This window comes from Heliconius melpomene, chromosome 1, assembly GCF_056956725.1.
Source record: "Heliconius melpomene rosina isolate 202511_hmr_F chromosome 1, ASM5695672v1, whole genome shotgun sequence".
NCBI classification, from domain to species: domain Eukaryota; kingdom Metazoa; phylum Arthropoda; class Insecta; order Lepidoptera; family Nymphalidae; genus Heliconius; species Heliconius melpomene.
In genome coordinates this window covers 4,720,847-4,738,513 of record NC_140389.1, presented here as the reverse complement: position 1 = coordinate 4,738,513, position 17,667 = coordinate 4,720,847, and the positions used below count along the sequence as shown (strand labels likewise).

Sequence of the window (17,667 nt, the reverse complement as noted above, 5' to 3'; positions counted from 1 at the left end):
TAAAATATTATAGAAATATTTTATAATAACAAATGTGGATTTTTAGTATATCTAACAAATGTTTAGATAATAATATTATTAATTACGTGTATAAAAATTTATTTCATCTACATTTAGAATAATACTTACAGTGTTAGTAACATTATTCTAAAAAATACTGTAATACGACGTTTTTAAAAATTATTTGTTTTAAATACTTAGTTCGGTTTTAACTTAGAATATACATGAGTAGAAAAAAAATATTTTTTATTGTAAACTAGCCACCTACGCGTCTTCGCCCACTTGAACAATTATTTGTTTATTAATTTGAACTACTTTAGTGTTCTAATAGCATTATCTTTTTTAGGGGATATCCATACTTTCTGCCAATTATTTGGTAGCAATTTTATCGAACAAAATATTTGATATTGATATAACTTCTTTACCTACATATTTAAATAAAACAAACACTAAATATTAAATGAAGTTTGCCAAAATACAAAAAATAAAATTGCATTTAAATCGGCTAAACCGTTGAAACGCACAGACGAACCGACGAACAGACAGAAATTAAAAAAATGACCCATTGTTTTGGGTTCTGTTATAAACGCCCTCAATTTTTTTGCAAATATCTCCTATGTAGACAGTAATGTTACAACTTTTATATGTATAGATTTGACATTTACTCTTTATATAATTTTATACATTTACACAAGTAAATGAAAAATTGAAGCTACCAAAATGAGCATTGTTTGGGTATATACTGCAAAGTATTTATTATATGGTATGTAAATACTAAAGGTAATTAATGAAAGAATTGATTAAATTTATGGTAGATAGGTAGGTATTTTTTAATTTGTAATGGCATTCATTATTTGAAAATTCATTCAATTCTTTTGTTAATATTTATATTTAGTTAATATTTTATATTAAAATATATTATATTTAAAAAAAGATGTTCATTTAAGTTTTGCTGAGTAGCGTTAGTTCTAAAGTTTATTTCAAAGTATACATTATTTGTAGGTAAATATACTTATCTATTTTATCTTGTAAATTTAAATTATATTTTAATAGAGGCATATTAAAATACAACTTAAACAAATAAGGTATTTTGTAGATAACAGAAAAAAACTGTGTCTAATCATTTTTTTTTATTTTAACTTAGTATTAAAAATCCGCCTACTTTATATTATTTTGCGATTTATATATTATTATATATTTAGTAGTTATAAAAAATAATTATAATTTTACGAACGTACGTTTCTATTCACGTAGTAATTTATTTTAATTAAATATATAGGGACATTTATAAATTAATTTGTTACGTAGAATTCAGGATTTCACTGCCCTTCTCAAAATTATTCTATAATTTAAATATAAAAAACTATCTTTCCTGTAATAAATAAATAACAAGGCATTGATTAAATGATTTAAATTGTATATATGTATTTACTTATTTCACTTTTTTAGCTTCATAATTTTTCCTGGAAATCCAATGTTAAACGTAGTGTGCGTTTTGCATTAAGACGAAGTACCAAAGGTTACGCGGTTTTTGCATACCTTTCGCCTTATCCACTGTCACTCTCACATACTTGCCATTAGAGAAGTTCTCATTTGGCGTTTATAAACGTTGGCTTGGTTTTTAAGAAGTGTAAATCTAATTGATTGGCACAGCTTCAGAGCCCTTCAAATATTTTTTAGCTTCATGCTATCCCGCACATAGCATGATAGGCAGAGTGATAAGGCACTCCCTTACCCATTAAGACACTTTCGTTCCAAACTTTCCGCCGATTTTTTGAGGTTTTGCGCTTTGGCTCATTAAATATTTCAATCCCCAAATCGGAATCGAATCCAAAATTGTTGCGTGTACAATTGCACGCTTGTGCCACTGTGTAACGCTTGTGGCACTGCACCTCGTCAACTCTTTTTCCTTGGTCCTTTAAATAATTACTTTTATTTGGAAAGCAAAACCAGGAACGACATTTAGCAGTTAACAGCACAAATTTAATATTTTGTATACACATTTAAGAAGGATAAATATCTCGTTATAAAAACATGTTTTTTTTATATTTGATGAGACACTGTCTCATCAAATACTTATCTCTATCGTGTTCATTGTAAAAGGTCACCAGTCAGCCATTAGTGTCAAATAAAAAAAAGAAAAAAAAAACATCTTAATTTCTTATTGTTTTTATTCAATTTTTTATTATTTATACTTATTAGAATTTGTTAAATAACAATCGTTTTTAGCACCATTTTATACTTCAGAGGCATTAATGTAATATTACCAAAAAATAAATAAATACAATGAATAATTATTATATTAGTAAATACATCGTATATAGTTTTTTTATAATATTTTTATATTGCACGTGACCCAAATTTGGATAAGAATTTCATTTATACAGCCAAAATTTATTGCACAATCTTTTAAATTACATGTAAGTTATACCTTAGTAGTTAGTACATATGAACATACATAAACCTAAATAAATATGTAATGTTTAAAAACATTACTTTTTTTAGTTACGATAAATATCAATAGTTTTATTATGTGCTATTGCCTTATATTTTTATGAATATTAAAAAAATATATATTCATTTACAAAAATTCTTTCTAGAATATACAAAAAATAATTTAAATTAAATTTAAATTTTTCATCGATGCTACCATAGAGAATTGGCAAAGATACAATAATTTTTAGTCTTGATATTTAAAACGTATGCAATTTCATATATTAAATTAACAAATTATACATCAATATATTTATGACAGTAATATAAATGTAAATAGCACCTTTTCATGAATTATATTATGTTAATTATTTAAAATATACAGTATGTATAAATTAAGTTTTGCAACTATCTAAAATGATTTAAAAAAAAATATTATACATGGTTTTACGTAATGTATTAATAACATACATAACAAAAGTTTATTTGCTTTTTAATGAACTTTATATTTTTTACAGACAAAAAATTGAATCAAAATTTTCTTATAATATTTTATTATTATAGTATTAGTAATTAAGTCTATTGCTTATGAGTGACATTATTTTTGAAGTACTTACTTATTAAATTACGACAGCCTCTCAATAACAAACCTTTATACAGTACCTATACATTACATTACCATTTATAGTTAGACTTTAGATTTAAAGACAGCGTTACTTTTTATACTCACGCATATTCTGCATTTTGCGGGATAAGAGACGAGTGAAAAGAAAAAAAAGAAGACTTCAATCTCCAGTTTTAACACGCTTTCATTAGGTTGAGAGGATAGATTACAAGTGGTTTAAATTCACGTTCTGTAGTACTTGAAAAGTTTGGTTTTTAGTTTTTTTTACAAACTATATATTTTTTAGGTTCTTCCTTCCTTTCTCGGTCCAATAATAGGTACCTATTTTAAATACAATAATTTCCCAAGAGGGAATCGAGCCCATAGCGGTTACAGTTAGTCGTTGTACGTACCACTGCGACATCACGAAAAGGTGTTATATTTACATAACATTATGCATGTTTGCGAAAATTGTCGACTTGGTAAATTAGCTTTCTAGTTTCTTTTGGCGGGTGTAATATATATATTGTTACATATGTTATGACACGCCATTTCACCGTTTAAACGTCTAGCGGTTACACTGACATATTTGATTATAAATTAAAGTTTTTATTAATTTTATATAAATTTTCTTGTTGAATTAAGTGAAGTAATGTACCAGTTTTCCTAAAGTGTTGGTATTTTAATGTATAATTCGTAATTTAGAAAATTAGATTAAGGGAACTAGTGTAAAAGATCGATTTTGTCTTAGGTAGGTAAAACGTTTTCCTCAAGAATATTTATTTAAAATATAAGCATTTTCTTAATATGGCTTAATAAAATTAAGTGCAGTTTGGATCCCAAATGGGAAATACAGTGCTATACTATAAATAATCTTTACTTCTCTGAGGCCGTTTTGCTCAGCGGCACATCATCTGAATATGAATTGTGAATTCGTTTTCCATTGGTTGAATTAATTATTTTCATTTCTTCTTTGTGGTAACCGGACAAAATGGCACTCCTACTTTGTCTTTACATTCAGTTTCCTCTATCCAATCAAATATATGCGTGATACAGCGTGAAGCCATTTTATCTTTACTTAACTATAAAATGCGGGATACGCGTAGAAACGGATAAATATAATACTTACCTATAATATTTACACACAAACAGGTAATCTACTTACGTTTATGTACAACTGTTTAAACTTAAGAATAAAATGTATATATTATTTTTTAAAATAAATAGTCTATTTTCTTGTGTTTTATTTGTACTTACCTAATTTGCACTATTTGTATTGTATATGTTTATATTATAAAATAACTTAAACTAGGTATACGTATTAATTTTTCTTTTCACTCGTGTAAATAGAGAGCGACATATACTTAAACAAATTGCATTTATAGCTTAAGTAAAACAAATCTAACGTTACTATTTTGAAGTATTAAATCATGTATTTATGTATCGCTAAGGAGTTTAATTTTAAGAAAAAAGTTTAACTCGGAACTCATATCCACATGTAAGATTGCATATAATATTACCTATACTTCTTTTAAAAAAAACTACCTCTGAATTAAACTAAAAATTAAATACCAAACATGTTATACAAATAATAAAAAACATAATTTTCACTGTAATTCATAGCTTATATCAGCATGATAACCGGAAGGACCGGCGGAGTATTTAACCTGTTGCATCCTCCCGTCCGGTAGTAAAACATGGTACTGTCCTTTAGTCCTATCCCCAGACTTTGCTTCACGGTGTCCGTAGTAATTACCACTTTCTGTATCGTGAACTCTATAACCGAATTCGTAGTTGGCTGCGTAGTGTAGCTAAAACATAAAAAAAAATTGAGTAAGTATTGTTTAGTTGTAAGACACACCGCTTTCCACTCTTCTCCGAATTTGGAGACGTGGCGTGTTGAATGGCGGAATACCGATACGCGATTTAGCCTCGTTACCAGAGAGAGACCATGATAATATTAAATATTTAATTCCTTCGAATGGGAATCGAACCCACAACCGTTCACAGCGCTCGTTTACAGTGTACGCTTGTGCCTCTGCGCCTCGTCTGCTTCTATTTATTTTATTTTTCTCTCTAAATTAATAGCTCTAAGTTTTATTATTTTTTTATTCATAAGTATAAATGAAAAACGAAGGTTGAAGACTTAACCCTTGAAGTCACAAACGGACTAAATTATCTCTTTTGTATGAAATAAATTTGTAATCATGATGATACTAGTTAGATAATACCATTAGGTAACTTATCTCGGACCGACTTTCTGCAATTCTAGATTCTATCAGATGCTTTAGAAAGTTATTCCGCTCACGATCTTCAATTTACTTTAATAAAGAAGAATCGATTTTGTTGTTTTTAGGTACGTATGTATATTCCAGACGGAAAGTTCAAAGAGTATATTTTTTATAGCCTGGTGATCAGAGGGAGCCTCGTAGGTACCCCCTAACACGTTTACCTACATGTCAAACAATTTTCACCGACTTTATTTACATAATATTGTAAGTAATCGTATAGTTCAAGCGGGCGAAGTCGCGGGCAGGTCGCTAATATCTACGGAATATTACGTATTTCTTATATATCGGCTATAAATTACTAAACATATTTCCTATATGTATAACAACTTTATAATATAATATTAACGATGCATAATAATCTATATCTAAGTATGATTCGTAACATATTGTTCCATTCTTTATCTTGTTTTTATAATATTTTTATTTATTTCAATAAATATAATAAAAATGTGGTTATTTATGTATTTTTATTTTTTAATTATAAATTAATTGTGCGAAAAAAAATATTTTTTCTTAATCCCTATCAGCAAATGACTATTTTGAGAGTTATACAAAGGGAACGTGTGTCACCAGGCCTGGGTTATGGGATATATATATGGGATAGCCCATTAGCCGTATTAGTTGGACATTGAAATTTTCCACAGATGATTTACATCTGTTGCTGCTATAACAACAAATATTAAAAAACAGATAAAAAAGTTATTAAGAAGGCTCCTGTGCTATCAGGAAAGTTTTACCGTTTTCAGTTTAATTATACACGTGTGCGAGTCCGACTCGCACTTGGCCGCATTTATTTATCAATAGTTGGGTAGTAAATTTTGGAAAGTACCTACACCTTTGAGTAAACTGTGAAATTAAGGCTGGTCACACTTTGTTATAGTTATAAGAAATATTAATTGCTTTTGAAAGTGTAGAACGAAATGACTGTCAACATTCTAGTTTCACAAGTATATCATACGATAAAACATATTGCCCTATATGGTACCATGAAAACTTTGGTTTTTAATAATTTATTATTTTTGTTAAAAATAGTGTATTTTATATGATACTATATTAATATACATATATTTATATAACTGTATATTTTTTAAATAATTTATATTTCTTTAAAATTTTAGGTAAGGAGACATGGCTGAGTAGCGGAAGTTCATTTTGGGAAATCAGATGGAAAATGTTTAAAGAACATTACAATATTATTGTATATAAAAAAATACAGTTGCTGAAATAAAGTTCTCCGCGTGATGATCGAATCCACAACCATCGCGCTCTCAGTATATCCTAATAAATAAAAAATACAATAATTACATAGTACTTAACACTTTTATTAGTTTAAAATTAACATAAATAATACAAAGAAATAAATAATTTACAAATTAAATAAATAAATAAATATTAGGCATTAAACTTATGAAGTTTAAACAAATTGTTTCTAACATGTTTAAAAGGGTATCTTTTTCTGTAATTTCTAGGATAATGCAATTTTTTGGGTCTATTATTACTTTTAGTTAACTGATATACATCTAAATGCTCAATATTTAAATTATTATGCCCCACTAAGTCTTTTAGTTGAGATTGAGTTAACATGTACACAGGTTCAAGATTCTCAAAACGTAGAGAACTGACTGTCGATTCAATTTTTTGGGGAAAGTAACTTTGGGGACTGCTGAATAAGGATGGAGAACCGTAAAAGGGTACGCCATAAGAAGTGGATGGGGGAGTTCCATATATACTAGACAAGGGTACGCGACGAAAATGACGTAATTTGTTCGAAAAACTACCTTTAGATTCAACTTGGTAACCAGATGGGCCAAAATTTTGAGATTTTGCTTCAAAGTCATATTCAGGTGATGAAAAATCATCATAATAATCATCATCGTAAAACGATTGTAATTTGTGATTAGATTTTTTATAGTCATAATCATAATCATCATATGATGCTTCACCTATTGGAAAGCTAGGCAAATAAACGTCTAAGCTATCGGGTTTTTATGGAACGGATTTACCCGTACAAGGGCCTCGGATGTGGGAGTGTCAGAGTTGTTCAACTTTTTTTCTGGCAAAAGAAAAGGTTCAGTTTCTAATTTAGATCGCTTGTTACGAACTTTAATACTTACATTGTCTTCATACGCCGAAGTTTCTGTACCATCTTCTAGCAAATGCTGTAGGCCTGTTGTTTGGGCATTGTGATGAAGATATCTCTCACTTTTATCCCCTTCTTGGTAACCATAGTGTAAATATGGCTTATCATTGGTTATTGTCTGACTTGCAACTTCTAATCTATAGTAATTATTACTTTTCGATGTTGCCGTCTCTATTTTTGGTGATACTGTCGGTTCTGGGACATTTTTTAGTGGTTGTTGGCTGGGGTCATCTATATCATCGATTTCTTCGGTTATGGGAGTGTGGTCTTTAATAACAGGTATGAATGCATCGGTGTAGGTAGATTTAGTGCTAGGAACATTTTGAGTTTGTGTTGGATTTTTTAAGTAAATATAAAAATCTGATGGCAGATTCTTATTGATTTCTTCATTTTTGTCAGACTTTATCAAAGCAGTAAATTCTGTTAACTGTTGCTCTGGATTTTTAGCTAACAACGAGTTTAGTGCCTCAATTTCTTGGACAGATGTAAATTTTTGATCTAAATGTTTTGGGTATGCAATTTTGGCATCGCTTGATAAAATGTTTGTATATAATTTACTCGGATCTTTTACCAAGATAGACCCAATATTTGAGTTAGGTTTAACATCAATACCATGGTCGTGGTAAGAGGGTACTGGCGAAACGTACACTGTTTGATATCTTTTAGGTTCTAATTGTTGATTATAATCAGCTGAACCGTAAGACCTATGACTTCTATTTCTTGTATCTTTTAAAACGTCACCTTTTGAAGCTTGCACTGGGTCGATTCTTTGGGAACCTCGCCGTGGTAATTGTTTTCTTTGGTTTGTCACTCTCTTTGATGGTTGTCTTTCAGTTTGACTGTCAGTATTACTCTGACCTCTTTGCTTAATTTGTCCTCTTTGCTTAGTTCTACTTGGCCTTGGGGAAGAACTTACAGGAACATCTTTTAACGTAGCTTGTTGTTGTTCGACTTCTAACTGATGATTTTCTTGTAATTCGTGATAAGTTTTCATATAACTATCGATGATTTGCGGGCCTTGGTTCCATCTTTGTAGTTGCGCTTTATGTTGCCTTACTCTTTCTGCATTAAACATAGCTTGTTGGTTACTCGCGTGGAGTCTGGCGTTTTGCTTGGAATTACCAGCGAGGGGATTCCCATATGGTAATGTTCCTGGACTACTGGATACTCGTATTTTGTCATCTGTCCTCGCTTGTTCATTGATCACTTCATATACAGGTGCGTTAGTTTCATTCGATGATGTTAATTGAAGCGTTATTAGAAAGATAATAGATGATTGTATGTAGTTGTTTAGATGCATTGTGCCTGTAAGTAAAAGAAAATGTTGTTTAGTTTTTTTTAATAATAATATACTGTTAAAAGTTATGTGTTAATAACTATATTAAATAAATAAATGCTCAAAGCCAAATATTTTTTTATAATATGTATTACAATTATTTGAAACATTTTAATTGGAGATGGAAGTGAACCGAAAAAGAAGACAAAAAGTAAATTAAATACTAATTTAAGAAAAGATTTTCTGACTTTTAATCTTTTTTAGTTTCACATTGTATCACGCATATAAGAGAGTGGGCAAAGGTATCTTAGTGTTAACACACTCAAGTCTCCCCACACACCGTCCGAATTTTCGAGATATTGTTGTTGAAAGGCGGAACTCAACACCGCGCTGTGTTTTGCTCCCAGAGGGAGGAAATGAAAATAACTAATTCCTCAACCGACCACAACTTCTAATTATAATAATTATCATAAACATTTAGTCTAAAAGTCACATCTAACATAGACAATAAAAACAAATGATAGAGACGCGAGTAAAATAAATGATGCCAGCTTGCCCCAAAAACAAAGTTGTATAATCGTTACGTATATACCTAATTATTACTAATTATAATTCACGCATAATTGTGTGAAATAACACATGAGTAACGCCTTGGGGGCTTATGCCATTGTATTCGTTCTTGCGGCTATTCTTATTGAATTAACTTTACTTGTATGTTATTGCTTTAAATTTACAAATTCTTAAAATGACAAGAATATGGCTTATAATAAGAGGCTGTCGTGGCACAGCGTGTGAGTGCAAACCCGACTGCTGTAAGTTCGATTCCCATTCGAGGAAATAAATTATCTAATATCCTCATTTCCTCGCTTTGGTAACAAGACCTATGTCTACTTAGCACATAACTTGGCATGTGCCTCGAAAATTGGACGGAAAGTAGAGTTTGAAAACTAATATCTCTCTACCTATCATGCTAAATACAAAAAAGGTACAGCGTAGAGCTTAAAAATCTCTGCATTTTTTATTCCTAAAAATGATGCTTGGACAAAAGAGAATACTAATTAATAAATATTTTAATATTCCAAGAAGCGGGTTCGAGTTCCGCTAAGGTAAAATTTTTACACGTTTTCTAAATATATACAGTGTTGACCTCTCAAGCATAAAGAGCAGATTATTTCACGTAATCCACTTAAACTTAAACATAAATATAAAAGGAGGTCGAACTAACCATAAAGTTTGGGAGTTAAAAATACTTTCTCTCAACGAGTTACATGATTAATTGTGGGTACATTATGTAAATTATACGTGTAATTCTAATTATAGTACGTAAATGCTGGTCATGTATTAATTTGGTGCAGGTCGTGGTTTTGAATTCTGTTATTATTATTTTTAAAGTATTTATTACGTATGTCTAAGTTCGTATCTAGATATATTTTCTAGCTTGGGCTTTAGCTTCGAAGAAACATGTTCGTGTAAAGGTTTGTTTAATTTTCCATTACTAATTTTATGTTCGTAAAATTTCTGGAATGGGCATAAGACTATTGCGAAGGAAGGACGATTAGAAGACTACTGCGACGGACCACACGGCCCCTAAATTGAAAACACATATAATAATTAATGCAAAAAAAGATTTGAGAGAGCTATAATATTAGAAAAAGTTTACGTTTAAATTTAAGTTTAGTTTACCGGACGAAGCCGCGTCTCTAACGTTAGTATGTACCTGTGTATGAGTATAATAAGATAAGCCTGTTTGTTACTTCACATTTAACTAGAAAGCGAAAAGTTCCTAGCACCTTCATTAACAAATTTATTATGTATACACATATATATGTACAAAGTAAGTACATTATTACAAAGTAATTTGTAGGTTTAACTCAAAACAGTTATATAATAGTGAAGCCGTTGTGGCACAGCGGATACAATCAGTGTTGTAAATGCGACGGTTTTGAGTGCGATCTCACTCGGCGGAAAAAAATACTTTCATTTTCTCGGTAACAAGACAAAACGCGGCGTTGAGTTCTCCCACTTAACACGTATAATATCTCATAAATTAGATGGTGTGTGGGGAACAAAATGAAATTAGCGTGAAACTATTAATAAAAAATATTATATAATTAAAATCATCAAACATTTGTCCGTACGTTGACTCTTTCTTACTTTCACTACAAGTTTGCATGTCCGTTCGTCTTTTAGATATAGACATTGAATTAAGCGATTTCCGGATGCAAAACCGGCCAAAGAACTTTTTTACTAAGAATTCCTGCACTTTTTACTCAAACCACTTTCGATAATGTTTGTTCTAATTATAAGTATTAATTGGCGTCGATTGCGTTGTGGCGCAGGGGCCCAAGCGTGTGGGTTTAAACGTGACGGTTGTGGGTTCGATTCCCGCTTGGGGAACGCAATATTTAATATCTTCATTTTCCTCGCTCCGGTGAGGGGGCAAAAGTGCAGTATTAAGTTCTGCTACTCAACACGCAATGCCTCCAGAATTCGGCGATTTAATTTCCAAATGTAGTATTTTATAAAAATTAGATAAACCATTTAAAGTGGAAAACTAAACTATTAATTTAATCTCATTATTAATTTCTATCAAAAACATAGCCATATTAATGTAAATTACATAATAAATTTTTACGAAGTCATATCGTAATCGTATCGATATCGCTAATTATAAACACGAGATCTAGGCTAAATAGTAAATAGTTTACATTGGAGTCAATGTCAGAACTATTCCGGCCACGCCCGTTACAAGTCATAGAATATGAATGCAATATTTAAATAGATGATATTTAATTTATGTGTAGGTGGTAGTTAGTTCAATTTCAATTCGGTACATATTTGTAGATACTGCAGGATTTATATGTACTACGAGGCATATATGTAAATTCTTTTGTAGATACATTTCATTAGGTCCGAGTAACGAAGTAAAGAGAATCGAACCTACAACCATCGTGACCAATCGGACAATATCCAAATGCACATTTGAATGGCATTTAGATTAAAGGGGCATTGTCATAAATGTCTCTATTACAAAAAAAATACATATTGGTGTTTCAAAGACTGTTTTATCATAATAAAGTAAAAAGGGGACGAAAATTCATAGCACATTTATATTAATAGTCTAAGAACTGAAATTTTGTCTAATAAATCTTTCTAATAACAGATTTAAATTCTGTTATTAGAAAGATTTAATTCAAACAGAGTTTTGCATGAACTTTTGAATCCTCTAATGAACATAAAGTTACTACCGGTTGAAGGCGTTAGTACTTAGTATATTAAAGGAGCGTTGAACCTCAATCAATCATAACAAAGGCATAATACGACATCAAGATCAACGAAAAAACGTACGAGAACAAAATTTATCAGACTAGTTTATTAAGTCACGACATTGCGCTTTTGGGTTCCGTAGAATAATAACTAGACGTTGATTTTTATTAAAATGTTAACGGGGCATAGTTTCCAAAAAATATATTTATGATTTCAATTTTCATATTTGAAATTTTCTTTAAAGTTGACTTAATTGAAGGAGACACCCAACGAAAAACGGTACGGACACTAGTAGATAGATATTGAAAAAGAAATAGAAGATTGAATTGAAATTGAAGAGGTGCGTGGACAAAAATAAGAATTAATATCGAAATATCAAGATAGGTTCCTTAGGATGAAACTGTTTCAAAATTTAATTAAACTTTTTTTTAATTTTGATGAGTGTAATTAACCAAATAAACATATTAGGTTTATACAATAAGCATAAATTTAATAAAATTTAAAATCGCAGAAAATCTATATTTTTTGAACCACTTAGCATATTTTTGTAACACTGTAATATTAATTGGTACTTAGTGATTTTGATGGAGGTCATGTCGATAGTCAGGTTGATGTTTGGTCTTAAGCTAAATTTTTGCCTTGCATAGTGGACGATAATAAATTTTATAAGCGGTCTACTTATTTGTGAAAATCTTTTTTTTGGAAACATGTAAATAGCTGTAAAACACTCCGTATTCCATTCCACCCGATTTCATGAAACTTTATGTTGGGTGGTGCAACTATATGTTCTTTTGAACAACAAAATCTTTCTTTCTTTTGAATAACAAAACAGGGAAAAGTGTTCCTTGTTTTATATTATAACGATAATGTATTCCTCCGAGTGGAAATCGAATTATTACTGCGCCACTACTATCATAAAAGTAAAAATTACAAAAGAACCAAAATGAATGTGCCAATTTACATGGGATTTATGTAATTTTATAAGTAATTTTCTCATACACTTACATACATACATAAACATTGTAAGTACGTGTGAATAAGGTTTCCCCAATCAAGTAAACAAAAGTCGTGTCAGACCATTGTGTCCGTGTAGCGGTCACGCTTTTGATTGGGTTCCGTGATGGTCAATTTGGGTTCCTTGATAACTTCCGTTATCAAGTACTTATTTAATTATATGAATAAATGTAATAAAATACTGGTTTCTTTCAAGGTACTTACTATACATAAATGTATATATAAAACTTAATCGGAAATTAATGATTCGAATAAAAAATTCTGAATGGGATAAAAAAAAATACAGAATTGTATAAATTCATTGACACTTCAACACATAAACACATGGGACTTTAAAAAGAACGGTCCTAGGTTCGGTCGTTTCCCAGTCGAGGAAATAAATCATTTTTATATTCGATAACAAAACAAAATGCAACATTACATTACGCTTCTCAACATGCAATGTTGCGGAAAGTGAGGAATGGAGTGTCTTAGCACTAGGTTCCCCTCGCCTGCTATATATTCATTACTAGATTGTTTCAACTGTACCAATTCAGTTGAAATTAAAACTATTAATTATTTTCATTTAAATTTAAATATTTTTGCTTAATAGCCAAAAAAATATGCTTATTTGAGTACGGAACCATTAAATCTAAATGTGAGTTCAATCTTGACTTGTAAAGTTTCTCATAGTGCCTGCGACTGCATTGTCCGTGAGGCTTGAATGTTGAACAAAAAATTAATTGAATAAGGCAATTTTCGCGGTAACGTAAGTTCTGTAATCGAAAGTTTATAGCTACATGATCATATGAAAATAGGCTGTCGTGGCGCCTGTGCACAAACGTGTGCGGGTTATGGGTTTGATTCCTACTCGGGGGAATGAAATGTTTAATATTATTAGGCGAAACGTGGCGTTGAGTTCCGCCACCCAACACACAATGCCTCGAGAATGCATAGGGAGCGGAAGTGTCGAAATAAGAAGCGGAGTGTCTTAACTCTAGGTTCCCAGGTTCCTTCTGCCTACTCTAGGTATAATTTAAGTAATAAAATAAAAGTAATAAAGTAAGTAATTGGAAATAAACAGTTAGAGGTAAGCTGTATATGAATTTTATAGGATCATCACAATGACCTTTTCATATAGTCACTGTTGGATGTTTTAAGTCGTTTTAAAGGTCACAAGTGTTACCTTACGAGATCGTCCTTTTATAATAGTGAATGTAGAAGTCTTAATGTATTTTGTGGCCTATTCTGATGCAAACACTAATTATAGCTACATACCTATATATAAACGTTATGTGTAATAAGTTTTTTTAGCTTATTATGCTTTTTTATAGTCAAACTTATCGATTTTAATAAGTATAGAAAGACATACAGGTTGTCGTGGTGCAGGTGATTGTAAACGATAAAGTTACAGGTTCTATATCCGCTCGGTGAATTTTAAATTATTTTCAATTCCTTGCTGTGGTAACAAGACAAGACGTCAGGACGACGACGGACGACGGATGCGGGGAACGGAGTGTCTTAACACTAGGTTTGCTCTACCTAAGGTGCTATATGTAGGTCGCATTAAACGAATTGCTGTATATTTTCTTTCCATATACAGGGTGGAAGAGGCAGCGCTTCTTTTACTGAAACTGCGTATAGGGTAAAATATTTCAAACCCAGAATTAAAAAAATTAATCAAGATACCTCAACAGTTTAGACGTAGGATTTTTTTTTCATTTCACGATTTTTATCCATATCTGTATTTCGTGTGACGCACACATACGTATGCGATGTTGCCGCTTTGACAGGTAAGTGTGTGCGTGCCTATGTTATACTTTACAAATTGCGTTTTATTTTAAAACGATAATTTTATTATTTATTTTGTTTGAAAAAATAACTTTTTCATTTTTGGGAATTATTTTTTTCCGAATTATATTAGGCTTTTATAGAGTAGTTAAAACTGTGGTTTCATTTAAAGTGGCGCTGACAATTCCACTCTGTATATTTATAGCAATAGCATTTCCGTTTAGATGATATTTGACATTCGTTACGTAAATCTTACATAAGTCCGCTTCCGCTTTACAATTGCATACGAAATTTTTAACCATCATCCGATTTTGCTAATGTTGCTCAATACATTATTTGGAAGATGACTTGAATATTTTAAAATAGAATAAAATGTTACAACAAACTATGTACATTCAATTTTCAATGGATTTTAAATATTTCTATTGTTTGTTTGACATATGAAACATAAGCAATTTTTGTCGTACTTGAACACGTTAATTAAATTGATTATACATAACTCGGTAATGTTTCTTAAGTATTCTGTTACTGATATAAAAGGAAAATAAATGATTTTGTCAAAAACATAAATATGAAATGAGTTACAAATTTTAAGTAACTGTAAAAAGTATGTTTATTTGTAAAACATATTACTCTATCCAAAAATACCTACATATACGAGAAAAATGTTTGGAATTAGGATTAGCTTACATAGTATTATTGTATTAACCAATAAAATTGCTTTTATATTTAAATGTTATTTTCAAACATTTAGCGGGGTAGGCACAGAATACCTAGTGTTAAAATAATCCATAGCCTATTTTCCGCCTAATTTTCGAGTCTGCGTGTTAAGGGCGAAACTAGAACCCGCGATTATTTGATAAGTGACCGCGATAACCAGAGCGAGGGAGTGAACATAATTCATTCTACCGAATGGGAATCGTACTCACAAAAGCCGCGCTTACAGTCAGCCTCTGTACCGCTGCGGTAGCACGGCTTCATTATCTTAATTTTATAGTTTTCGCGGTTGATACAGATAATAGGAGTCAAAGTATGAAAAGTGACATTATTATGGCATACTATAAGTATTACCATTCATTAATAGTAATGTAAATATTGATGTAAATGTTAATAATAATATAAACGTGAGCAAAGCTTATAAAATACGGCGTTAGGTCAAACAATCCAAGGTAGGCGGCTTTCGCTGCAAGTTTTGACATTTTAAATTATTTTTTTGGCAAATTGTTAAACTTTAAACTCTCTAACCTTTAGCTATAATGAGGTAAAAAAGCTAATTAAAGATAAATACTTCATTTAATTATATTTTTCTTTCTTCAGGCAGAGGTCGAATCTGTATTCAATATGGATACAAATGTATATTAGAAATAGAATAATTCATTAAGGTCAGTCGCGACAGATTGTGGGTTTGATTCCCATTCGAGGAAATATTTAATATATTTATTTCCTCAAATTAAATATTGACGCAATGCCTAATAAATTCGGCGAAAAGTGGGGAGAGGAAGAGTCCTAATAGGGACGGAGTGTCTACTCTGTTGTGTCCAGGACCGCTGTCCAGCAGCGTGTTGTATGTGTGCATCACAACAATACATAAATAATCATTGTATTCTCTGTAATAAAAGGTAATTGTGTCAAGATAGTGTTGAATAATATGTTAAATATTGTTAATTATTTTAAATTGGAAATGTACTTGGAGGCTACAGAAAATATCTAATTAATTTGTTTTTTATTGTGTGTATTTTTTGTATTTACCTCTTTTTATTATATTTTTTTATTCGTACTACAAATGTAGAGTCCGTTACATACCTATATAAACCCAAATTATTTTTTTCTTTAGCTTAGCGCTATCCCCTGCATCTAGTAGGGTAGGCAGAGGGAACTAAGGAACCTAGTGGTAAGATACTCCGTTCTCATTAAGACACTTCTGTTCCCAAGTTTCCACCGAACTTAAGAGTTAAAATAATCTTGATATTAAAATGTTACATGCTTATCAAATTATTACCTACTCAAAAAATATTAAAAAAACCACAACACTTACATATATTTAGCATCCAAATTAACAAAAACAACACGTTTATCACAATGGCACTACTTATAGAAATTCATAAATACATATAAATGCATATATAAATAAATATAAATTTAAAGACTTTTGTATCGGCGCGTGCGCACAAGATTTAAAACCTACTGAAGTGATAGCGGTAGCGTGTAGCGTTATAAGTGTATACGACTTTGGTTAGGAGGTGGTTATACTATTAAGCTTTCATACAACTTTTGTGTGTGATTTAGTTTATATTTTTGGTACTAAGTACTAATTGTATCAGACTTTTAATTTTTTTATATTTTACTTATTTATTTATTTTTGTACATCATTATATACCTACATCTGAAGAACACTTTACATAATGTTTTATACAATTATTGTTACTGATTTTGGGCTTTTTTATCCATGAAGAACAAGGAAATCGTATATATATTTCAGAGTAAAAATCACAATTTTTCGAGTATGTAAAATATATAGTGACTTGGTGGATCTATGTGGTGCCTAAAAGATTTCCATTTGTGAAAAGTGTTGTTGACCTGTCTTATACCATCTTTTTATAAGTACCAATTATATTAATCAAGAGCAAACACATTTTTCGGATTTAGAATATGAGTCGGTACATATAGAAAAACGACGAAAAGTGAAGAATGGAGCAATTTAACGCTACTAAACTTCCTATATTATACAGAAAATGTATAAAAATAAAACCAAATGTACTTAAATGCAATTGCAATATACAGGGTACATGTAGACATTTGTACTAATTTCATAATATCGTAAAATAATCCAACATTGTGTGAGAGAAAATGTCAACAAAAACATATCTCTTTA

At 30.5% G+C, this 17,667-nt stretch overlaps 1 protein-coding gene across 1 annotated transcript; it reads right to left on the bottom strand.

The window, feature by feature from the left end:
• Positions 1-417: 417 nt before the first annotated feature.
• On the bottom strand, positions 418-16,989 carry LOC146541034 (uncharacterized). Its single transcript, XM_085191375.1, has 3 exons — positions 16,831-16,989; positions 7,443-8,773; positions 418-4,848 (listed from the first exon to the last, which is right to left on the bottom strand). Exons 1-3 carry the CDS (start codon positions 16,841-16,843, stop codon positions 4,645-4,647), a joined length of 1,548 nt encoding a protein of 515 aa, XP_085047501.1. The 5' UTR covers positions 16,844-16,989; the 3' UTR covers positions 418-4,644.
• Positions 16,990-17,667: the final 678 nt, after the last annotated feature.